General features: G+C 33.6%; 2 protein-coding genes across 4 annotated transcripts in view; one reads left to right on the top strand and one right to left on the bottom strand.

The window, feature by feature from the left end:
* Nucleotides 1-2376, top strand: part of LOC125058917 (glycerol-3-phosphate acyltransferase 3) — a 48145-nt gene extending 45769 nt beyond the window's left edge. For both annotated transcript variants that reach the window (XM_047663054.1, XM_047663055.1), the window contains exon 10: nt 714-2376. In XM_047663054.1, the coding sequence (XP_047519010.1) occupies nt 714-801 (88 nt within the window). In that variant the 3' untranslated portion in view covers nt 802-2376. The remainder of the gene's footprint in view (nt 1-713) is intronic.
* A 6984-nt stretch (nt 2377-9360) lies between these two features.
* LOC125058551 (aldo-keto reductase family 1 member B1-like) lies at nt 9361-25648 on the bottom strand. 2 transcript variants are annotated; one of them, XM_047662644.1, is made up of 7 exons: nt 25488-25648; nt 17105-17247; nt 16841-16982; nt 16157-16351; nt 14252-14451; nt 10867-11022; nt 9361-9469 (listed from the first exon to the last, which is right to left on the bottom strand). In XM_047662644.1, exons 1-7 carry the CDS (start codon nt 25557-25559, stop codon nt 9424-9426), a joined length of 954 nt encoding a protein of 317 aa, XP_047518600.1. In that variant the 5' UTR covers nt 25560-25648; the 3' UTR covers nt 9361-9423. The 2 variants fall into 2 exon arrangements, with proteins under 2 accessions (XP_047518600.1, XP_047518599.1); XM_047662643.1 differs by lacking the exon at nt 25488-25648 and adding an exon at nt 24776-25021.
* Between the last annotated feature and the right edge of the window lie 1421 nt (nt 25649-27069).

Raw genomic sequence — 27069 nt, 5'->3', positions numbered from 1 at the left:
GTATAAATAAATAAAATTAGTAATGCTTGATTTCTATTCCAAAGGGAGCGTTTAAGTATTACGTCACGCAATTTTTGGAGATCAATGGCCCCCCCCCCCCCCATGTAACGCGCCGTAACGTTTTTCTGTACCCAATAGCAAAACGTTTCGTGACCCCACCCAGTGACTCTTTATACCTAAAAGTCACCATTATGTGGTGTAAAGTACTGCAAAGTCGAAAATAATATTAACAATAACGTGTAATTCAATTTCCGCCCCGCATCGTAACGTTTTACAAGGATCCCCCCCTCCCAAAATTCGTTACGTAAACGCTCTCAAATGATCTTTGGGGGAATCAAAAAACTTTATGATAAAATCAGGAATCTATCATCCCAATATTCTTTATTAATTTAATTAACAGTCTATTAATAATAATAATAATAATAATAATAATACATTAATTTAAATTTTTAAAATATTTGGAATAACTAAGAACAATTTACAAGTTAATGATTGGTTGGGGTGTGTGTGGGAATGTATAAGGGTGTAAAGTGTGTGAGTGTGCGTTTTAATGTGATATTAAAAATTCATTCGATGTTCTTATCTCCTTCTTTTGTCTTAACCAAAAATATCACGAAACAGATACGGAAATCTACCTAGTCTACCTACCTATCTACCTAGTACCTAAAAAAGTTTTTTTTTGGCATAATTAATTTAATTTCTCATATTTCCAGGGACGGTCAACTGAAACGAATGAAGGCGAAAAAAGAGTGGAGAGAACTACAGCAAGAGGAGTTTAGTAAGAGATTAAAAGGGGAGTAGGGGGTGATTTATATTTAATGGAATATAAGCTTTCCCACGCGTGGGACGAAAAGACTGTATTTGTGGGACGTGAAGTGGTATCCAAAAAAAATTTGTAAAACCATTTTGTTTGATGGGGCATGGGATTTCATGTATTTTTTATCCTTTTTTATTATCCATTAAAATTGTAAATATAAGGTAACACAATTATATACGAACACTGTGATGTGCCACGCCCTATCAATTTAAAAAAATATATCAAAAATAAATTTAACATAATTTTCAAAATGTCTTGATTATTTGTTTGTTTACTTCCTACTTTACACGAATGTTGCCACTTCACGTCGCATAACATTTTTGGGGCGTGTTTAAAGAATATTTTTGGCCTGTGGCCTTTGTAATGTCTATACTCATTGGTCGTATAGTAGCGCTCATATTAAGTCGTTACGATATAATTTGTCGGTACGACATTATCTATCCGATTTTGTGTTTATAACAAAAGTAAAAGTATTTCCTTACTATACAGTGTCATACCATGGCCAAAATATTTTGTTAGGATTATATGCAGCTGAGTTTCATCATCGGACGTCGAGGCAGAATACGATATTTCACCCGTATCACCTCGACATCTGTTCTTAGCTTTTCACCACCATATGGAACTAGCTGCCCACTGAATTTCCATACCAATTCGACTTAGAGTCATTCAAGAAAAGAGTACCAAAATAGGCCGGCAACACACTCTGGCATAGGAGTGTCCATGGTCGGTATCACTTAACATCAAGTAAGCGTCCCGTTTGCCGCCTGTTACTTAAAAATTATACGATTTGTATGAACACAGTGACCGTTTCAAATATTTGTTTCTATCAGATTTATCCCAATTAATTATTTGTAATACTAATCATAATCTGCGCAAAAGAACAATATATATTTAATGGTTACACAACTTGATGTAGTGTTGCAATATTTAAAAACGTTGATTCATGAGAATTATATTAATATAACTAATAATAATATCGGTAGCTATTTAATTTAAATATCGTTGCTATAACTAAAAATTTTAGTTAAAAAACTTTAATAAGCGGCAACAATACATTTAAATGTCAATTCTAGATCTAAAATTTAAATATTTATCGACGATTTAAAGAAGAACAAATAATCCAGTGTAATTCTTATTTATTTAAAAAAATTAAAATACTTTAAATATTCTTGAGACAAATATTTCATCAAAAACTGATGTTTTATTAAAATTGAACCTAAAACTTGAATAAATAATAAATATCTTTTATATTTAATTATCAAAAGAAAGTCGATCGAATCAAGTTCGCGTTCGAAGTGATCCTAAAATTGGATTGTGTTTTTAAATTTTATTTCTGTCAAATCCACAATTTAACGAATTATTAATAATTTAGTAGCGCTACAACATTATAGGTTTCAGATTGTATCTGTTCCTTTGATGATTTTGATTTCAAAGACAAGTAGAGCCTTCTGTCTGACACATGTCAAAATTCATAGACAAGCCGGTTTCCTAACGTTTTCCTTCTCCGTACTAACGGGTGTTAGACGCGCACTTAGAAAGTACATTGGTGCGCATTCGACCTCAGATGAGAGGTTCTGAAGCCACTACTTTTAATTTATTTTAAGCCTCGTGGCCGTTTGTAGTATTGGCCTAGTGGCTACAGCGTAAGGCTCCCAGAGGTCGTAGGATCGATCCCCGGCTGTGCACCAATGTACTTTCTTTCTATGTATGCATTTCACATTTGCTCATACGGTGAAGGAAAACATCGTGAGGAAAACCGGCTTGCCTTAGACCCAAAAACGACGACGAAGTCGACGGCGTGTGTCAGGCACATGAGGCTAATCTCCTACTTGCCTATTAGATTAACAAATGATCATGAAACAGATACCTTCAGAAATCTGAGGCCCTAAAAAAATTATTTTATTAATATTAATCTAATAAATAATCTTGCTAATAAGCCGAGGAATATTATAAACCCTGGCTTGTGTATAGTGCGCTTTTGACAAAATCTAAAGTAACAACAACCAAAGTTGCTGTCGTATAGAAATAAAAAAAGGGTGCGTGTACTTATGTACGCGCGTAAGAAGTTATACTTCTTTGGCATTATTAAAAATAGTTTTTGTTTGCATGCAAAAATAATTAATTACAATTAAATAATCAAAGACTGGAAAAGGAGTCATTATAGTCAATAATGTTCAGTTTACATTTGAAAAATTTAATAAATAAATACTTATTATTATTCTTTTACATTAAGTGTAACATTAATTCTATTATTATTCGAATGTTGTTTTTAAATTATGTCCAATGCCGTAGCATCTTCCGTGGGCAACTTCATTCTGTTAATTTTGTGTCACGGTGCGCGCGCATCGTAAAATTTCACTCTCATCAATTTTTCATAACGCGCTTAAAGAAGTATAACTTCAATAAAGCGAAAATGCAGAAAAGCGCACGATTTTCTCCTACATATAAACTTATAGAACTCCCTGTATATAACATCCCTTAGAACGAAGCAATAGTTTTTGATTGCTCAAATGTGATGTGTGTATGGACTGGTTAATTGTAAGTTTACGACTACGGTACAGTACGCATTTTAATTGCATTTAGTTACATCTTAAATGTTTCTTGCATACACTGTGCTATGATTGTATGTTATGCAGAGTTTTAATATACAATATGGTCTAATTAAATATAATTTTGTAAAAATTTAGCAGGAATTGTTCTATCTAATATATAAAATTCCCGTGTCACAATGTTCGTTCCCATACTCCTCTGAAACGGCTCGACCTATTCTTATGATTTTTTTATGCATATTCAGTAAGTCTGAGAATCGGCAAATAAGGAAGTCGGGGAATACTATCTTTCAAACCCCTAACGCCCGAACCCAATCCGACCTCCCATGGATAGCTTGTATCGACAGATGGTCTTTACAATCCGTCGATTGGTTATTGACACACTTGTTACATACAGCATTTGGATTAAAATTACTATTCAGATGGATTATGGATTGAGATAGGTTATTGGGTTCGGGCGTAACTGATAAGCCCCAAAAAATTTTTTTGTTTTTATTTTTTATGATACAGCATACAAAAATACATACAACCCCTATTTACACCCTTCTACGATCAACCCCTATTTTTTATTATAGTAGATAGTTTTTATTTTTATTAAACTAAAAAATGTTTCCTAGAAATAATATACATGGCAAGACAAACTCCAAAAATACCGCGTGATCAGAGTAGGTTTTTTACGTTCACAAAGCGCCGCTAGATGGCGATCGTTCAATCGATTCTCTAAATACAGTAGCAAAAAGTTTCATGTAATATTTTTTTCTTTCGGCTATTACTTAAAATATCGAAATGATTAAAAGTTAAATTTTTAAATGCATTCGTTTTGTTTATATCCGTGTTTTATGCATTTTTTTGTGTATAAATAAATGTTTTAAAAACCTTCATCCATCTTAAAAAATGAAAAATATATCAAAATTTATTGTTTATGGCTAAATTATGGTTGTGACATACATTTTGTTTACGCTGCCTGTGAGTTCATTTACTATGGTCTTATTGATTTGCTTCAGTATGTATTTAAGTTAGACAAAATATGTATGTTGTAAAAAATCGTATCGTAGTCGTATAAACGGCTTTTAATAGCATAAAATGCTAAATTTAGATAATTTTACCATTTGTATCACAATTTATGTCTTAATATTTATCTTATTTGATATTGTGTTTATAGTTTTTTACATAAACAATAAACGTATAAGGTTGCCTGCTGCTTAAGCAAAATAGCAGTGACAAATAACAGATGTGATAAACACGCAATATAAAATAATAGCATACAATTGTATTGACTGCTATACGGGATACAAAAAAAATATTACGTGTAAAATTATGTTATAATAATGGAATAAAAAACGATAATTTGCGCAATCTGTCAGGCGTCAAATTTTGACGCTGTCATTTCGTGTTTATGTCTGACATTTGACAGCGCTCAAATTGCTGCATACAATGGAAATTAAAGATCAATTATTTTGTATGCAATACTTTAGAAGCGCTCCGTACCACTTCTTGATAGAGAGTTATGGAAATCATCTTCGCAGCTTTTGATTATTATTTAACGTTTAATATAAATGGCTGCTTTAGTAAAATATATTTCTTGGTAGCTAGGGCGATTAGGCTGAAATTTATGCATTAAACTTATTTATTTATTAGTAATCTTACAGCTAACATCCATATTATGAAAACAAACACTTAGACAATTTACAAAGCCAAAACAGATTACAATTGTAAACAGAAAACATAATTGTATATTAAACAAACGACAATTAACAGTTAATATTTCAAAGAAAAATTCAATACTTCTAAACAAACTAAAATTAATTCTCTTAAGGCCGATTTACATTATCTTAGTGTTTAGGAGAGTGCTTTAGTACAACTTGAAAGGCAAGTTCTTTAGCGTAGCGTTTACTAAAGCAAGTAGCGTTTACATGTTTCAACTAAAGTACTATCCTAAAGCACTCTCCTAAACACTAATGATAATGTAAATCGGCCTTTAGAATTGGTATGTTCTGGGACTCGATCGTTTAATTACGTTTGTACCCATATAACACGGCTTTACTAGAGAAATTGTACCCGCTAAAAGGTATCTTTGTATCATTAATGTAGTTGCCGAGACCCAAAATGCCATGTTTGAGAGCTGACGTCAGCTGGAACAACTGCAGATTAAATTACTCAAATTAATATGTCATAATATCCATAATTCGAAGTGTAATAAACTTAATCTAAAAAATATTTATTGTCTATGTCACCTCTTGCATGTAGCGTGCTTGTGCGTAAAATATTTACGAAATTTTATACAAATATTTTACGCAATTTGCGCGCAGACTACTAAATAGTCATTAAATGTCGTGACAAGAGTAACGATAGACTTTTGTATGGGAAACTTAAGTAATTTGCATATTTGGAACTAAACTGAAACGCAGATATAATGTGTCTAATAAAAATAAAATTGTATTGAACGCACGTTTATCTATCAAAGTCATCATTGTATACGCATCTAAACGATCGTAAAGTTCCTAATGTCTCCTTTTCCGTGACAAGGTATTAAATGTCAAAGCTAATTGTATGTCAGTATTTGTCGTTGACGTTTCGTACTCTGTCATCTGTCAAAGGACAATTTCGTTCAAAACTCATTACGGCAACAACAGATTAATTTGTATTATTTTGTAAGTTTTTATAGTGATATTTGTTATAATTTATTGAGTGTATGATGAGTTTGTATTTAATTTTATACTTGAATAAACTGATGTATGTTTCATAATGTGTTTTATTATTCATCGCTCCTATTGACATATATCCTCGATGAATAGATTATCCAACTCAATATTTTTCATTATTACCAGTTCCAGATAGCCCGTGACTACAACCTTTTTAGGTCTGGGCCTCAGATTTGTTTATCTGTATTACATGTGCGTGATCAGACACACTGTATACTTTCGTCATCTACGAGTTTAATGCGAAACTAAGACCTCAGGGATGAGAGTCGCACGCTGAAGCCAATAGGCCAACGTTGTTAGTGTGTTCTGATATTAGCCTGATACTATTATTATTAGGATATAGTATATTATTAGTGTCGCAATAAGGTTTTTAACACACTTTCCTTTCTTTCGAGGTGTCCAAACGTCATACAACAATATTGTGTTTAGTTGTAGAATTCACCAACGGATGGCGCTGTGCGTTTTCTGCGTTGCGCTGCATCACGCTATCGTTGTGTGTGGCTTGTAGTATAAGGTTTCACATGAGAATTGATAGGGTATGCCAATTGTACTAATCAAGCCACGCGCAACGGCGATGCGACCGGCGAAATGTACCGAGCGAATCGCGCGGGCGACTGGCGTCGCGTCCGGCGAGCGAAAGTCGAAACAAAGGCAATTAAGGCATGAATCAGTACGGCGCAAGCCACGGAGTGGAGCGGCAGTCGCGGCGAATAGAGCAGGGATTAAATAAGTTTAGTCGTTTTTGCGGCGAAAAGTGAATACAGAATTTTTTATTACTGAAATACTGGCAAGACCAGCTATTTGGAAATCTGGCCATCCACAGCATAAATTTAATATACCTTAATGTCAAAAACAATTTTTCAGCGGCACTTAAAATTAACTTTTTTCTCCAACTCTGGTTGAATATTCATAAGAATATACCTAATCGAAGGTTTCAATACTCATTCTGGTATACTCAAAAAATATTTCTGGATATATTCTGTATTTCTCGTACTTCTTGTGGAATTCTCCATCTATACCTCGATTCTTATTTAAATCATGTACTCCACAATCTCTTCCAAATATTAGGTTTTGAACCAAAAGCTATTACTTTCCAAGCAATATCGAGATGATTTCGATAAAGACATATCGCTATCGAACTTCCTTACTGGTCGCGGCGGCGAACGTGACTGGTGCGTGGCCTGCAAACGGCGCCGCGTGAATGGTCGCCTCGCCTCCCGCTTCGCCGTTCGCACCGCCGATCCCCGTGGCCAGGCCGTAATACGCCTCGCCCTTGTTACAATTGGCGAGTCAGGGTAATGGCTTTTCCTTTTCCATCTCGTATTTAGAGATTATATCCTCATTTTCCATAAGTTGACATTACTTCTTAATAAATCTTGATTGCTTTGAATCATTTTTTGCACCATACTTGCCTTAAAAGCCATATCCCGATAGATTTCTTGCAATTTTTAGGGGTCTGGCCAAGATGGCTTAACCCTAGAAGGATAACGTGCGCCTCAGAGGCGCCCGCGAAATAATTATTTCCCCGCCATTTTGTTACCGACGCGCATACAAGTTTGTGTTTCCGCGCCAATTCAGTCGTTGGTCATCACTTGCACTGCCGAGAGAAGATTGCTTCTGTTCGGTAAGTACCACAGTTTTGCTGTTAGAGCGATGCGTTGCGCTCGGGAGGCGCATGTTTATCTTTTGTGTAACTTTCGCCACTTTTACTACTTAATTTTGTTTTTATAATTTTTTACTAATGTACGGTAAGTTTAAAGGTAGGTTTTGTTTATTGGTGAATACTTATTGTAATTACTTGTTTTTAGGAGCGTTTTCGCATCATGGCGAGCAGAAGAGTGTTGGATGAAATAGAAATTGTTTATATATTGAATGAAGAAGATGAAGGCGCAGATGATGGCAGTGACAGTGAGATCGAGGACCATGTAAGTGAAGACAATGTGCAAAGCGATACTGATGATGAGCACGAAGATGAAGCTATGATATATGAAAATTCGAATGATACTTCATCGCAGAATGTCACTGAAAATACTGGACATGACCAACGCAGTGTTATTCCGCCTAATTATGTGATCAGGGGCAAGAATAGGCATGTTTGGGCTACTGCTAAAGGACAAAATAGCAGAAGAACATCTGCGATTAATATAGTTCATTCGAATAGAGGGACTAGTCACATGTGTCGAAATATTTTTGAACCACTTCCATGTTTTGATTTATTTATAACTGACGAGATTATGCAAGAGAAAGTATTGAGAATATCCTCCCACAAACTAACCGAGAGATGTCTGAAGAAGCTGATGAGGAACCTCCAGCTAAAATTGGACGGTAGTGTAGCTTATGTACAAATAAAAGAGAATGTCCAAGATGAGTTGCACAAAGTGTAAAAAGACAGTGTGCGGAGAACATAAAAAAGATGTTTGCAACAATTGTCTTTAGCCGTTGATTTTTCCAGTATTTTTTTAAAATTGAGACTGATTATATTATAATTAATTAATTAATAAGAAAAAAACACTATAAGTTACCTATTTTTAAAAATTTCTACCTAAGTCTAGACTTCAAATTTTTGTTAAGGGTTTGTAAATACCTAAAAATTTTCATATTTTAAATAAAAAATTATGATAATACGTATGTATTTTATTTACTTATTAATAATTCAACAATTTACAGTAGTATATGAAATAAAAACAATTGACATTCATAAAAAAAGGGTGCGTGTACTTATGTACGCGCGTAAGAAGTTATACTTCTTTGACATTATTAAAAATAGTTTTTGATTACATACAAATAATTAATTACAATTAAATAATCAAAGACTGGAAAAGGAGTCATTATAGTGAATAAAGTTCAGTTTACATTTGAAAAATTAAATAAATAAATATTTATTATTATTCTCTTGCATTAAGTGTAACATAATTTTTATTATTATTCCAATGTTGTTTTTAAATTATGTCCAATGCCGTAGCATCCTCCGTAGGCAACTTCATTCTGTTAATTTTGTCACGGTGCGCGCGCATCGTAAAATTTCACTCTTATCAATTTTTCATAACGCGCCTAAAGAAGTATAACTTAAAAAATAGAAGGAAATGTTCTTTTTGCGTCTATTATCTAATTGGTTAAACATTGTCCGTTTGGTAGCGCCAGATTCGCCGGTTTGAAATACAAGTTCGTGCTAAGTTTCATTTCTGAAAAGCTCCACATTCAATGTGATCTAGAGAGCCCTTTGGCAAAGTGTCCATGGGCGGTTGTAGCGCTTAACACAGCAGATAAAATCTAAGGTAAAAAAGAAAAGGCGTAAACAATGAGTAAATATATTTGAGAACTATCATAGCAAACTTAAAGCATAACAACTTTCGATTTAAAACTCGACGTTTTCAAATGGATGGTCCTTGTGTCCGACGGCTCTGAAAACAAAAGTTATATTGTTACTAACTGGACACGGAGGCAAGGAAAATAAAATTTAAATAAATCCAAAAATAAACTTCATTCCAATGGCCAATTGCCTCATAGCCTAGCGGTCTTATTAAGTGGCAGCTAGGTGAGTACCGGGTTCGATTCCCGGTTCGAGGGCAAGTTTTAATTTAATTTAAAATTTGTTCTCGGCCTTTGGGAGGGTTGTGCGGTACCGGGCGAGTGCCTAAACCGTACATGGAGGACATCATCGAATTTCTAAAGGCAAAAAGCACGAATTATAAAAATCTTATACTTGACGCTGGCTAATGCACAAACCGTGCCAGAGCCATAAAAAAAAGGCCAATTTTTGTTGCTTGCTCCAAATTGGTTTTGACAAAATACAAATCATATTTTTGCTGGAGGTGAGGAGCTCCAAAATAGAAGGGACAATGGGCAGGCCATATAGCAAGAGCACAGATAAAAGGTGGACTTTAGAGACAACTAGGTATATGGAAAGGACCAAGGGGAAGAAGAAGAGGGTGGGAAAAAAAGATAGATAGAAGAAATAGAAGCCTTAGCAGGAAGCGAATGGAGAAAGAATGCCATGGATAGAGATATTTAGAGAAAGCTAGAAGAGGCATTTACCCGTGAAAGGCAAGGTACTGAAAGAAGTTAGGATAACTAGAAAAAAAAATATAACAAATCTAAACTGTACCTTTGTAATATTATTTTTTTTTTTTACTATTCTGCATAAATACTCTAAGTACGTCAATCTTATTTCCATATCATTACTCAAGTATTAGGTTTGACTTTACATAAAAAAGTTTCTTTTTCCAAATTCTTATCACTTAGTATAAAAAAATCGTTTATATATTATAATTACAATGTATTTTTTTTAAATATCGGCTTAGCTACGCTTGATATAAATTCGTCGAACAATTATCGCCCACGACAGCCACCTTTGACCGCTAACTCAGTTCAAGGTGATTTTATGATTTAGTAATATTTTTTAATAATTTAAAATTGTTTATATTGCAAAGTCAATGGGCCCTGAAGTGCTGGCCAAATGGCTAAGTTTTACACATTTTTTTTTTAAAGAAAACATTGTAAAGTAATCGTCATTTATTACTCCAGATTCAGCCCTGCGATTCTGTAACTCACTTTTCGAACTCACACAGCGGTTTTCGCATTGGCGGTTGCTCTCAAATCAGTCGTGAAGCAGTCATTTTATGATTTGGCATTCTGATAAACAATAAACTACAAGCTCCCACCTTTTCAGAATGCCAAATCATAAAATGACTGCTTCACGACTGATTTGAGAGCGATCGCTGATGCGAAAACCGCTGTGTGAGTTCGAAAAGTGAGTTACAGAATCGCAGGGCTGATACCAAATTCCACTAATACTCACGCGCTCATGGGTACAAATCGTCCATTGCAGTCGAAAGTGTTGATCAGCTGGACATCCTCCTGGGACAGCTTGAAGTCAAACACCTGGAAATTGGAGGCTATGCGGACTGGATTCGCTGATTTTGGAATCACAATGTTTCCACGATCTATTTGGTATCTGAAAACGGTGAATTTTATTATAGACACGGAATCACAAGTTTCGAAGAGATTTGACGTTTCAAACGTTCAAAACCATGTACTCCTGCCGTGCCAACATATTTTCATAGTTTTGCCATGTATATGTCGTGGCCATATCCTAGATTTGCTCACTTCATGAAATGCTCGAGAATTTCATGAAATGGTCGTATTTCATGATGTGGGCAACTTAATTTGACCAGACCATTAAATCGTCAACATTTCACGATTTTTTCATCCACATTTGGCCGGATCGTATAAATAGGGTGTCCATAAAATATTTAATAAAAATCCAGAATATGTTAAGAACTTGTTTATTGTTATTTAAGTCCGACTGATACAAACAAAATGAATTAAATTTTTGTAACAAAATTAAACATCAAACACGTCATGTTACACAATTATTTTTGCAATACATTAATAATTTTTAAAAGATTTTTACAATGCACGGTAAGGGGATCTGCCAATTATGCGGTGGTAAGAAGAGTTTTTATAGAATTGAACAAAAAAAAACAACCAATGGACCATTTAGTAGACTTATTATCTTGCATCCAACACCGCAACATATTTTCTACGTCTTGGTTGGATCTTTCCATGCTGCCCTGTGTTTGAGGACGTCGAGGACTACCGTGAATAATTTTGCATTCAGGCCACATCGACACCAATTCTTCTATGACATGCGCGGTGAACTCTCTTCCATTATCACTCTGTAATATAAACGGAGCGCCAAATTTCAAGAATATTTTTAAAAGTTCCAAGGCTACTTCTGCAGCTCTTTTCGACTTTAGAGGTCTGAGGTGTAAAAATTTTGTGGCATGAACTTGGTAATTCATAAGCCATTTAAATTCTCCATCCGCGGCAGAAAAATGTAAATCTATTAAATCCACCTGCCCTCGTGTGTTAAAATCTTTAGAAATTATCGGCTGAGTTACTATACCTTTCTTTGGCACTGCACGTTTCTTCTGACAAACAGAGCACAGGTCAACGAATAGCTTGATGGGTTTCTTCAGAATATAAAGCCTATTTTTAATGTGTTGAATCATTTTTAATCGTCGACCATGTCCAACAGTTTTATGTACTTCCTTTAATACATATTTCAAAATACTTCTCCATCGGAATTATGCGAATCGTATGATCGTCGACGCATTCTTGAATATAAGATATTCCTCATTCGCAGTTTCCAAAATATCATATTTTGATAACCAGTAATAGTCCATGGACTTCTTTTGCGTAGTCACTCTACTCTCCTTAATTTGTTTCATAACCTAAAAAAGGAAAAAAAAAACATTAACTTTAATTGGTCATAATTCACAAACTTACATAATATCAATTAATACACAATACGTTAGCTGGCATAGAGTATTTTGATAAAATAAGTGAATATTTATGTAATTTAAGAGTAAAATACTAACCTTTGAAATGCGATCCAAACTCCACGGTTTTTTTACATTTTGCTCAGTTTTTGCGTGACTTGCATAGTACTCGAGAACCTTTTCGTCGTAAACTCTTTTACTATCACTTTCTTCGTCATTTATTAACGAATTATTCACTTTTTCACTGCGAGAAACAACATTATCGACAGCGGCCGCCATCTTCACACATAAACAAAGCGTTTGCAGCGCCTCTACCGGTAATTAATGTAACTACTTTACGATATGATCAAATAATTGACCATTTCATGAAGAAGCCGCGCGTTTAGTTGCCCATATCGAGAAACGATTTCTTATCATTGATCTGCCCAAACCACATCACGATGTGGCCAATAGACAGTGAAACATTTCATGAAATGTAACCATTTCATGAAATTCTCGAACATTTCATGAATTGAGCTAATCTACGATATGGCCACGACATATATATAATATACATTATATTCTAGGAAAAAAAAATTTTTAGTTCAATAAAAATAACTATCTACAATAATAAAAAATAGGGGTTGATCGTAGAGGCGTTTGTGTATGATTTTTGTATGCTGATAAGAAAATAAAAACAAGAATTTTTTTTCAAAAATTAAAAAAAAATTTTGGGGTGGACACGTCTTATCACATAGGGGTTTGAAAGATAGATAGTAGCCGATTTTCAGACTTACTGAATATGCATAAAAAAAAATCATAATTTCATAATAATCGGTCGAGCCGTTTCGCAGGAGTATGGGAACGAACATTCTGACACGAGAATTTTATATATATATTATATATATAGAGATAATCCCCGGAAATCGCGTTGTAGCATTATCGTAAAACCGTTTATGAACAATTCAAAAACTAGGAACACGAATTTGATAAAGTTATTTAGTTTTTTTATAACACAATTGAAACAGCAAACGTACGCAAAACTACTTATGAACTTGACAAATCATTATAAATTTCAACTACAGACATTTAACTTGAGAAATCTCCGCGTTATAGAACACGCGTTACAAACATCTCAGCCACTGGTTTATTAATGCAAAAATCATTAATAGTAGCATTACATATAATATTTCCAGAACATTATCATTATTTGTTTTTGTGTCACAATAGATTTATTAAAAATACAGGGTGTCTCAAAAGGAAGTTCATATTTAGTTGATCGATTAAAATAGTAAGTCGTGTATCAAAAAAGTGTTTTTTCATTACTAAAGTACACATCTTGGGTATTTATTTCTTAAAAATACTCGCGGCACTCATTTAATCCAACAATAAAATTACTATGACGGCCAGTCTAACATTTTCACATAACGCTAAATAAATAAATCGTCACGACCGTAGAACAATGTCGGACGTGAAAAAAATCTAAAATCCACTTTTTATCATATTTGGATAAAACATTGACTAAACATTACGGCTACATTAAAAAAAAAATCCATGTGTTTTAAATTTCAAATTAATCAGTCGATAAAGTGACGGATTTGATAGAAACATGTAGTTTTTCTGGAAAATTGTGTAATTTAATGTTACTATTTTTATTTATTTCAAAACAAACCCTTTTGTTTGCTTGTATGCTAATTTACATAATTACAGAATATGAATTAAAAAAGTTATGACAAAAAACTAACATGATTATATTATTTTGAAATGGCTGCCCTGTAAAGTTTACTATTTGTCAGATCCGTCATTATTCTTCGACTATGACGAAATGTAACCTTTCTTTTGAGCCACCTATTTTATGCTTTGTAAGATATTTATCCCCCTAGAAATCGAACACAAAACCACAAAGTTTAAATACCTTACCTAATCAGCACCTGAGCAACTGTCTTTCCAAGCCGGTCAGCGATAGCCTTCAACTTGGGGTCCTCCATCAGCTGAGGGTCATCTGGCTTGGCCCACGGTCTGTCTGGAGACCCAAGTGGGGAGTACGCGGTGATTTTTATATCGCGCGCCTTGCAGAACTCTTGGAGTTTCATTTGGTTAAGGTATGGGTGGCATTCGACCTGGAAAAAATTAATTGAATAAAACGTAATTTATGAAAGTTAAACAGACCTAAGGAGGAGAGACAGAAAGAAGAATTTGAAGGAGGACTTCACTCCATCAGAGGTCGTATACTAATATTAAATACTATTAGACTCGGCCAAGCGTTGCTGTGGCTAAGATTTTTGTTATATTACATAGTAGTAAACTATTCAAGAGAAACGGCAGGAGAACACCAATCCACCATGCTTTTTGGTGGTTATGCCATTAAATTGTAGCTTATGTCAAACGATGGTATTTATTTTGATAAGGATCAATACCTAGGTACGAATAAAGAGGCTTTTGTAGCGGTGGTATTTTAATAAAAAAAAATAATTAAAGGACGCTTATTGTGACGTAACTATAAAAGACAGAGATATGCTGTCGTTTTTTGTTTATTTTTTTACACCTTGGGTTAAATTATTCAAGTTTTAGTAAGCATCCCTAATTTTTTTGAAAATGAAACATAGCCTATGTCACTCGGGAATAGTGTAGCTTGCCAACGGTGAAATAATTTTTGAAATCAAATATTTCCTCTTTATAATATTATACATTTTATTAGTATTGACAATATTTAATGTGACAAGCATAGGCATATACAGGGTGGCCAAAAAGTCGTGGATCAAACGCAACTAGGGGATAGATGAGGTCATCAGCTGCAAAAAATTGTTCTACGGGAGGTCCCTAAGCTCAACCCTTACTATGATAGTATGTTCTTTCTTTCTTGTGTATCATAATATACTTGTATGTTAGTAATGGCGTACCTATGTACTTTAATTGAAAAAAGGTGGCAACCCTTGTAACTCCAATTTTATTTAATACTAGCTGGCCTGGCGAACATCGTATCGCCTAACAGTCGATTCTTTATATTTTTTTTTATTTTTTTAAATTCTGCTATTCGGGACACCGGTCTAGCTAGTAAGATAAAAAAAAGAAAGTTGATAAGACAACAAATATATTATGTCAAAAAATAAAAATTTTCCTTCCCGGAACACCTCCACTAACACTTGAACTTTATGATATGGTATTAAAGTTCAAATTGCCTTTAAATATTATTACGAATATTTTGTATGGGAATATAGAAAAGTGTTCTTTTTAGACATTTTCACTCAATTTTTTTAATTTTTCTCTCCGTAAGAACCATCCTCGTACTTCAAGGAATATTATAAAAAAAGAATCAGACAAATCGGTCAAGCCGTTTTCATGTTATGTCGTGACAACGGAAAACGGGTTTCATTTTTATATATATAGATAATAGGGGCGTACGGGACCCACAAAAAGAGCAGTCATCGCAGCACACGGTCACCTATTTTTAGTGGGTGCGATGCCGGCCTTTTTTTTTTTAAAGACAATTCACACCAATTGACCAAGTCCCATGCTAAGCTGGTGAAGCTTGTGTTATTGGTACTAGGCAACGGATATACATATTATAGATAGATAGACATATAAATACATATTTAAACACCCAAGACCTAAGCACAACACCAAATGCTCATCACATCGATGTTCGTCTCAGCCGGGGATCGAACCCGGGACCCATGGATTCGCAGTCAGGGGTACTAACCACTTGACCAATGAGTCGTCATTGATGGAGAAGTTCACTCTTATTAAGTTGGAGGTCGTATGTCATGGAATGATTTTCCCCTGGCAAGCACAGATTATAGACAATACATAATTTAGATTCCCTACCTGATTGACAACAGGCTTAATGGTAGCCACTTTCAGAAGCCGATCAATCTGTTGGGAATTAAAGTTTGAGATCCCAATACTGCGGGCGAGACCCTCACCCACAAGGGGCTCCATAGCCTTCCAAGTGTCCACGTAATCTACGTCCGAGAACTGGATGTTGCCTGACTCATCAGCCGGGAAGAGGTCACCGTCTTCCTGGAATAAACTGAAATAGAAGTGTCTTCCCCCTTTTTTATTATAAGGGAGCGTTCAAGTATTACGTAACGAATTTGGGGGGGGGTCCTTTTGTAAAACGTTACGATGCGGGGCGGGGATTGAATTACGCGTTATTGTTAATATTATTTTGTTCCTACTTTCCAGTTCTTTACATCATATAATAGTAACTTTTAGGTATAAAGAGTCACTGGGTGGTCACGAAACGTTTTACTATTGGGTACAGAAAAACGTAACGGCGCATTACATGAGGGGGGGGGGGTCAATCTTCAAAAATTGCGTGACGTAATACTTGAACGCTCCCTAATACAAAGAATAGTGTTCAGCGTGCGATTCAAATCTTTGAGGTCGTAGGTTCGAACCTTGCCAGCATCAATGACTTTTCCACGTGCGCGTTTAAGACTCGCTCGTATGGTGAAGGAAAACATCGTGAGGGCAGTCGAACTGTCAAACTAAATATAATAACATTACCTTATAAGCGTGTGGCCAATGCACCAGGTATAGATCAAGGTATTTAAGTTGAAGATTCGCCAAGGTCTCATGAAGAGCCTTCTTCACCAGATCGGGTCGATGGAAGGTGTTCCATAGCTTTGAGGTGATGAAGAGATCCTCGCTGTATTAAAAACAAAATTAATTATTTATGGGTGTTCCAGCTAATACTTATTTTATCTCCTAATTTCTCTATGGCCCTTAAAATAACAAATGACCATAGACGACGTAGACACGAAAACGTACCGTTTCACAACACCTTCCTTAATTTTGGCGGCAATCGCGTCACCGACCTCCTTTTCATTTCCATAGACGTAAGCGCAGTCTATGTGTCTATAGCCGATGTCTATGGCTGCTTTGACAGCTGTCTCTACTTCACCCGGCTTGGACTGTAACAATCAATTAAACAAAGTTAACTTTTGCAAAGCAATTTTTATTGATTTAAAAGTAATTCGAATAAATATTATAAAAGCGTTATCTTAAGCATATAAATATTAAAGTTTTCACAGTGTCATGTCAGAAAATATAGCATAATAACAATATTAATAACAAGACATATAGGATTCCCGCTTAGCAGAAACGTAAAAGTTGACGTGTGAGGCACAGGAGCTCATCCAGTGACGTAACAATAGGGTGGCAGGGCTGGCAAAGTGCCACGGGCCCCCGACCCAAGAGGGCCCCTGTCCAAGAGATATTATGGTCTATGGATGAATGTAAAGTCTCCAATACGCATTGGGCTAGCGTGGGGACTACAGACCATTCCCTCTCGCCTAAGAGAGGCTTATGGCCATTAGTGGGACATATGCTACGTGTAATTGCTAAAAAATCTCGTATTTTATTAAAATTAAACTGAATACAACGTGATCAAAAGAATTTGCCACGGGCCGCATATGGTATGGTTACGCCACTGAGCTCACCTTATTTAATTTCTTATTAAAGACCCCTTGTGGCCATATTTTATTTCAGTATTACACATTAACAATACTCTAATTCCTTAGTAGGCTATATTGACAGTATGAAAAACAAAGTTTTATTGCGAGTAATTTGTAAAACAGGTGTTTAATATGAGCCCTTTATTTTTTACCACACTCATAAACTATAATTTAACATACTCGTTTACAGATAATGTCCAATAACATAAGTGTCAATTAGATTTACGAACTCTTCAATAAGTCAAGTTAGTTTTTGTTAAGGCCCTATCCCAGCACGAATTGCTGTGTCAGTGTCTCGGGATGGACTGCGGGGCGCAGTGGAGAGCTGGAGCACTGAGGCGCGCCGGCCCGTAATGCTGAAATGGATTACTTGGCTTGCGATAAAATATATCGAGTAAATTTCAAAATCAATTTCAATCATTTCAAATAAATTCAAAGTGTCAAAAATCGGCTACGTTTGGAGTTTTTTTCTATCCAGCGAAGTTATTTAAATCGTGCAGCGAAAACAAAATACATAAACTACTCAACTCCACCATATATTTTTTTCCATTTGCCCTACTTCAAGAAACGATGACGAAAAATGGAAAGAAACAATGTACTTTTTTGGAGTTTGGCGACCATGAAGAGCCCCACTAATGTTATCTTAGTTATAAGCTCAAGTTTAAAACAATTAAAGCCAATTGTTATCCTGTGTTTCATTTAATATATCTGAACATATCCATAAAGATTAAAATTTCTAAACCATAGATTATATAAGCTGTATTCATAACGACAAAGCTATCGAATGAATAAATCCCTTAATTCTATTTTATTGATGTAATCTTGCGAATGTTATATATGCCTAACGATAACGTATCGCTCTTCTAGAATTGAACTTAACGATACCCTTGACATTTATTATCTATATACATATATGCATATAAAAATGAAACCCGTTTTCCGTTGTCACGACATAACATGAGAACGGCTTGACCGATTTGTCTGATTTTTTTTAATAATATTCCTTGAAGTACGAGGATGTTTCTTACGGAGAGAAAAATTAAAAAAATTGAGTAAAAACGTCTAAAAACAACACTTTTCTATATTCCCATACAAAATATTCGTAATAATACTTAAAAGTCAATTTGAACTTTAATACCATATCATAAAGTTCAAATGTTAGTGGAGGGGTTTCGGGAAGGTAAATTTTTATTTTTTGACTTAATGTAATTGTTGTCTTATCAACTTTCTTTTTTTTATCTTAGCTAGACCAGTGTCCCGAATAGCAGAATAAGTATTAAAAAAAAATAAAGAATCGACTGTTACGCGGTACGATGTTCGCCAGGCCAGCTAGTATAATATAAAATATGTATAACATAATTTATGAATAACTAGAATATGTCCTAGAAGAAAAGAAGTAACAAATATAGCATATATGAATCACTTAAAATGAAGATGAACAGGTCACATACTTAGCTGCAAACTTAATAAATGGAGCACACGGGTAACTTTTTTGAAGTGAAACTTCTTTATCGGGGTTGGAAAAAAAAATTGTGTAACATTTTTTCGTTACGCGTCACATGTTTCGGTTACGCGTCACATTTGACCGTTACGCGCGTCTTTTTCTTGTCCCTACCAGGGTTGATTCAAAGAGATTCTAAACCATTAATAACAAAAATTACGATAACAATGATACTAAAAATTCTATTACAATTTATGAAATTCTGTAATAATCTTAGTGGTAATAAGGTAAAATGAAATAATTGTATTATTTGTATTCAAGTCTGTGATATTAAAAGCCTTTTGTTAAACTTTATCTAATTTAACTTTATTTAACCAATTTCTGTAAAGTTGCATATTATAGATAATTTTTCGAAAAATAAGGTCATAAAGAAGTTTCACTTCTAACTTGTGTACTACTACTAGTACACGCACATATCTTTTTTCTTTTGGACAATTCACACCAATTGACCTAGTCCCATGCTAAGCTGGTGAAGCTTGTGTTATGGGTACTAGGCAACGGATATACATACATATTATAGATAGATAGACATATAAATACATATGTAAACACCCAAGACCTAAGCACAACAACTAATGCTCATCACATCGATGTTTGACTTAGCCGGGGATCGAACCCGGGACCCATGGATTCGCAGTCAGGGGTACTAACCACTAGACCAATGAGCCGTCAAACTATGCGGTATCCAAGAGATTGGGCATAGAATCTTGGACGCTGACAGAATCTGTGTCCAAAAAACTGGAAGCGTTCGAGATCTGGGTTTATCTACGTATGCTTAAAATATCTTGGACAGAATGCAAAAGCACAAAGAAGTGCTTATGTTAAGAAAAGGAAACTTGAGTATTTCGGACACGTTTTACGTAACAAAAAACACGAGATCCTTCAACTAATCATACAAGGCAAAGTTGCAGGTAGAAGATCTGACCTAACGCACGTCTTGGTTGAAAAACCTTAGACAATGGTTTGACCGAAGCACCAAGTCATTGTTTAGAAGCGCGGCATCCAAAATTCCTCGCAAACCTCGAAGTAGGCACTGTAAGACGAAGAGATTGGACCAGAACGGCGCCAAAAACCACGATAGCTAGATTTTTTTTTATAGAGCGGGGGGCAAACTGGCAGGAGGCTCACCTGATGTTAAGTGATACCGCCGCCCATGGACACTCTCAATGCCAAAGGGCTCGCGAGTGCGTTGCCGGCCTTTTAAGAATTGGTACGCTCTTTTCTTGAAGGACCATAAGTTGAATTGGTTCGGAAATACTTCAGTGGGCAGCTGGTTCCACATAGATGACATTAGTAACCAGAGTAACCAATGAACTCGTCCCTTGGGTAGAATGCCTAGCGAACCGAGGCATCTTAAGGGCGTGTGAAGGGCTAAGGTGTTTTTATTTTATTTATTTACACTTTGTTGCTTAATGATATAAAAATTTAACAAAATTACGAGTAAAGGAAAGGCAACTGGCGGCCTTATCGCTTTCGAGCGATCTCTTATAGGCAACCACTGTGAGAAAAAAAAAGAAAATGTATTAAATTACATGAGGTAGGCAAAAAGTGTACATGTATTACATATAATTGTAAAGAAAAAGATACTAAACAGGAACAAAAAAAAAAGAAAAAACAAACTAAACTAATAAAGGATACATTAAAAAAAAATTATACTAATAATAATAAAACATGAATCGTGGGTGGGGTATAACATATAATTGTAAAGAAAAAGATACTAAACAGGAACAAAAAAAAAAAGAAAAAACAAACTAAACTAATAAAGGATACATTAAAAAAAAAATTATACTAATAATAATAAAACATGAATCGTGGGTGGGGTATAACATATAATTGTAAAGAAAAAGATACTAAACAGGAACAAAAAAAAAAAGAAAAAACAAACTAAACTAATAAAGGATACATTAAAAAAAAAATTATACTAATAATAATAAAACATGAATCGTGGGTGGGGTATAACATATAATTGTAAAGAAAAAGATACTAAACAGGAACAAAAAAAAAAAGAAAAAACAAACTAAACTAATAAAGGATACATTAAAAAAAAAATTATACTAATAATAATAAAACATGAATCGTGGGTGGGGTATAACATATAATTGTAAAGAAAAAGATACTAAACAGGAACAAAAAAAAAAAGAAAAAACAAACTAAACTAATAAAGGATACATTAAAAAAAAATTATACTAATAATAATAAAACATGAATCGTGGGTGGGGTATAACATATAATTGTAAAGAAAAAGATACTAAACAGGAACAAAAAAAAAAAGAAAAAACAAACTAAACTAATAAAGGATACATTAAAAAAAAATTATACTAATAATAATAAAACATGAATCGTGGGTGGGGTATAACATATAATTGTAAAGAAAAAGATACTAAACAGGAACAAAAAAAAAAGAAAAAACAAACTAAACTAATAAAGGATACATTAAAAAAAAATTATACTAATAATAATAAAACATGAATCGTGGGTGGGGTATAACATATAATTGTAAAGAAAAAGATACTAAACAGGAACAAAAAAAAAGAAAAAACAAACTAAACTAATAAAGGATACATTAAAAAAAAATTATACTAATAATAATAAAACATGAATCGTGGGTGGGGTATAACATATAATTGTAAAGAAAAAGATACTAAACAGGAACAAAAAAAAAAGAAAAAACAAACTAAACTAATAAAGGATACATTAAAAAAAAATTATACTAATAATAATAAAACATGAATCGTGGGTGGGGTATAACATATAATTGTAAAGAAAAAGATACTAAACAGGAACAAAAAAAAAAGAAAAAACAAACTAAACTAATAAAGGATACATTAAAAAAAAATTATACTAATAATAATAAAACATGAATCGTGGGTGGGGTATAACATATAATTGTAAAGAAAAAGATACTAAACAGGAACAAAAAAAAAGAAAAAACAAACTAAACTAATAAAGGATACATTAAAAAAAAAATTATACTAATAATAATAAAACATGAATCGTGGGTGGGGTCTCGCTACCCCTCTGAATAGCAGAGGGATTTGAGTGTAGTCCCCAGAGTCCCCGCGTCAAGCTCGACATCCTTGATGCGGGACTGCGTAAGCGCATTTTCACCTCATAAAAAAGAAACAATTAACTCATTGGAGAGAGCTGGGGAGGCCTATGCCAAAAGGCACACCGAATTGCGAGTTCGTTTATAATAACGAGATATGATAAATTTGTGATTCGGAAATATGTTTATATATAATATAATATGATCTAATATATAAAAGTATATGTGTTTGACTAATATTGGTTATATTAATACTACTATATATCTATAATATATCGGGTGGCGCAATAGATCGTGCATTTATTAAGTATAGGCTAAAAAAATAAATACAAAAGATTTTTTTTTGTTGAAATAAAATATAGGCAGTTAAATGTAGTTTATTTTTTTTATATAACATCATCTAAATCACGGCACTCCTCTAAAAGCGAACGCAGATTTGTGAACACTCTTGTTAATAAAACTGGGGTGATAGCTGCCATTTCCCCACGGATATTTTCCTGGCCCACCATTCGTAAGAGTCTTGACCCATCTGCCATCACAAATGTGACCCACTTGGTCCAGTTGAAATGGGCCGCTCATAATTCCACTTTATCTTTTTGGTATGTGTTACGTGATTTATTTATGTACGGCTTCCGGATCACATAGTTTTTAACTTTGTCTTTAAGTTTCAACCACACTTATATCCTAAGTATCGTACGTGAAAAATGTATTGGATTTTGGCATACGGGAGATTCCCAGTACATATATATTACTTCTGAATGTGTGAGACGCGAAATTAGAGAATTACTTATCACTAAATAAATTCAAAGCCCTCGTTAAACGAAAATTAATCAATAAAGCTTTTTATAAATTTGAGAAATACTTATGACTCAAAACTTAGCGATTAAAAAGAGTGGCGGAAAGTTTCTTGCACAGTTCTTCTTACCCGCTCTACGCCCTTGACTTGCGAACTGGTAGTAAATGTAAATTTACAATTAATTTAACTTCTTTCTGACAATTCATAAGTGTACTTGTTTACCTACATGAAGAAAGATATTTTCAGTTTGAGTTTACTATTGGCAAAATTTTATTGCATTATACAGGCCGATAGTAAATATAAATTGCATATTTTATAAGTACAATAAAAATCAATTTACCGTTGATATCAATGGGATGCTACATTAAAGTTTTGCAATGTTGTTTATCAAAGGATTCAGATAAATCACGATTTTGCCTACAATGCACCGTATTTTCGATCAATTCAAATTGATTTAACATATTGAAAACTGTATTTACGATTAAACATTTATTTTATATATTATTTAATATGCACTTTTTCTTTTGCATGTGTTATTATTGTCCCTTTCACTGTTTACATATGTTTTAATTGCTTTGTTTTGTTCCATTAGTTTTTTCTCAAGACCTATAAGTCATATATATTTATATATATATGACTTATATTTTTATATATATAAATATAATAATTATAAATGTTTGCCTGCAATCAATTCCTAAGTTATGTAAGGAGTCCGTGTTACTCGGGGAACCGGTGTGGTGTGTGGCAGCACCATCTGCATGTCTCGAATAAATTCATCATGTATGGGTATTATTATAAAAAAAAAACAATTCTTTAAACGCATGTAAAGCTGTCTCATATGTAATAGATTTAAAAAAAGCCAACTTTATAACAAACCTTGTGTAATTATAAATGTATTAGTATTTGCATGTTGGATGTAGGCCTATTGTTAATTATAATTGAATTAAGAAATTTAATAAACTAGACAAACTATACCTGTTCCATTAGTATAAACCAATTAATCCGCAATTCAAATTGAACAAGTATGTTAAAAATGTGAATGAAGTAACTTGAATACTGCTAATGAATGCTAATGTTAGCATGATTATTTAAAAGATAATTATTCCATTTACATTAATATTATGAAATAAAGGATGTGCAAACTGGTTACATTAGTGACTCGGTGATTAAGATTTCAAACTTAGTGAACCATATTTTTCTTCTATGTGCACATGCTTATACAATGCCCATAAACTTTCCGAGTACTAACATGTCATATACTTATCTACCATATAGTAAGTCAATCATGAAGAGTATTTACAGGATATTTATTATTATGATAAACTGTACATATGTACCAAGTAATATCTGGAACAACTGAACTGGCTTTTCAAATTCTTTTTCCGACCATAAGCTAAATATTTCTACTTAAATATATCACATATTTATATAAATTACTAGTGTTATATAGGAGATATAAAGGAAGAACATAATAACCAAAATAGACTTTGTATATAAAAAAGGAAACTTTAAAAAACAATTTTTCCTACTTGTATAACTTCTTAGAAGCAATATTAATAATGTATTATTTATATTACACAGTAATTTTATTGACTCAAATATCTATCTTGGTTTACAATTATAATATATTATTTTATAATACCTGCCAAGTTCCAAGTCCAAGCATAGGAATCTCAAAACCATTAGAAAGTTTCACTATAGGGACAGACGATGCCATTTTTACTAACTTCCACTACGTGACTACTTGAACACGCACAGTTGTCAGTTAATTAGATAATAACTCGATTGGTTGGCGTTCAAGCTATGTGAATTGTAAACCAATTTAAATAATGAAATTAAACTAAATTCTAATTAGAATTCAGAATTAAAATACCGGCGTGTTTGACGTTTACTATTAATGATGACATTTACGTCTAACAATCTTAAATAGTTTTAAGAATTTTGTCTATGTTAATTTAAGATCAGAAACGCTTATAATTTTTTTCTTAATTTCGGATATATGCACTTTAAATTCAAATATAAAAGTTTGATTCAGAGGCTCAAAGTATACAATATTAGGGCGCACATAGGTATATCGTTGTAGCGTAAAAATACCTATATTCATTTTTGTTTCATATATTCGACCTGAAACTTTTATACTAATTTTAATAAATATTTTGTTCCACGAGATAATTGGGTTTACCTAATAATACAAAAAGAGAAAGAAAAGTCAGTTAAAGTCATACAACTTTTGGCTAAAGGGCGACTACTTACTAATTACAAAATAACCAAAATATTTTATGTAAGTATATAGGTACATTTCCGTAGTCTCAATTGGCGGATAAACTAAAAATATTATATTTAATACATCTCACCTTCCACGTTCCTAATCCAACTGCAGGTATGGTTTTTCCATTATTAAACGTTATTACTGGAACTTTACCCATTATGATGTGTAATCCACGCGGTTATGTTATCAAATATCAACTGAATAAAAGTTACTTATCAATTACCGCCTATCAACCGACTTATGTTTTATTATTGACAGTATTGTCGGCAAGAAATGTTTATCCTTTGTTTATCATACAACTGTGAAGTGTTTCTTATCGCATATAACGCAATATTATAAAGATCGAAATATAAGTAGGTACATATTTTGTTAAAACTTGAAAGTTATCCTATATTTACACTTAATTTAATATATTAAATTCAAATTACTTATTATAAATGTAATATTTTATTTTAGTTTAACATTAATTATTTCTGTGAGCAGTATTATTCAATGTTAAACTAACTCGTCGTTAGGCGCGCGACTTTCAAAGCTTGGGTTTTTTAATCTATTATTTTTATTGTCTTTAAAAATCGTCCATTACTATTTATGTATTGAATACTTGAATAAACCGCGACTTAGACAAACCGTATCGTGTTTCTTTTTAATAGCGACGCATTGGTGCCTACGGCCCTACGGATCAATCATAAGAGGCAACTACTGTAGCCAATTAACACCCATTTAACTAGTTGACGGGTTGCCGTGATTGAACGTTCTGCTCTTTTTTTAAATGTCTGGTCTAATAATGGCGGTCTGGTTTAGTGAGGCCGCTACAGGAAGTCGAATCCACATCAAACGGAAATATATAGCAAAGCGGACTATGTAAGACTTTCAGCAATCGTGCATAAGGCGAGGCAGCAGAGATTAACCTAAAGAATTTTGTCATTCTCCATACATTTTTTAAATACATATAATGACAAAATGGTTTTCATTCATTCGTTTCGTCGGAGCGAATAAGAAAAAATATATTTTATTTAGATTTTATTTACTGTTACTTTCGAATTGTATCCAAAGTGCACACTGCACAATCTGAAGAGATACATAGATCAGTGCGCTTAGTGTTGGTAGCTGATAACTTCTGGTACGGTGCTGGCGACCTTTGTTTTAGCAATGATTCTATATTGTCCTTGTACATATATAAACTAAAAATTGGCTTAAAGGTCTCGTTACCAGGCCATAAAATTATTAAAAAAACAACTTATACCAGACTATAAAAAAAAGAAACTAAAAATTTACAATGTAAAAAATATTTTTTTAATTTTAATACAAAAAAATAAAGATGTAATAAATTAATGATTAGTAAGATTTAAGAATTATATTAATGGTAGGGGAGCCCAAGAGGGGATTTCGGGATTTACTAAAGCGCGGCAGATTAATATATAGGGGGATACCTTGTACCCGGTTAAGTACCTCCTCAAAATATGAGGCCCATATATAAGGCCGCCCGTGAAGGAGACAGGATCAGATTAGTAAAAAAAAATTGACTATCAGAAATTCCCGAGCGCGTCAGATTAAGGTAGGGTGAGTTGATTACATCCTAAAAAGTGTATATTCCACTAATCTGACAATTTGAGAGTGACGGAAAAAAAGGGGAGGGCAACAAAGTTGTAAAAAAAACGTCATCTCGA

This window comes from Pieris napi, chromosome 18, assembly GCF_905475465.1.
Source record: "Pieris napi chromosome 18, ilPieNapi1.2, whole genome shotgun sequence".
In the NCBI taxonomy this organism is placed as follows: domain Eukaryota; kingdom Metazoa; phylum Arthropoda; class Insecta; order Lepidoptera; family Pieridae; genus Pieris; species Pieris napi.
The sequence above is the reverse complement of the archived record's forward strand: the minus strand, read 5'-3'. Positions and strand labels throughout refer to the sequence as shown.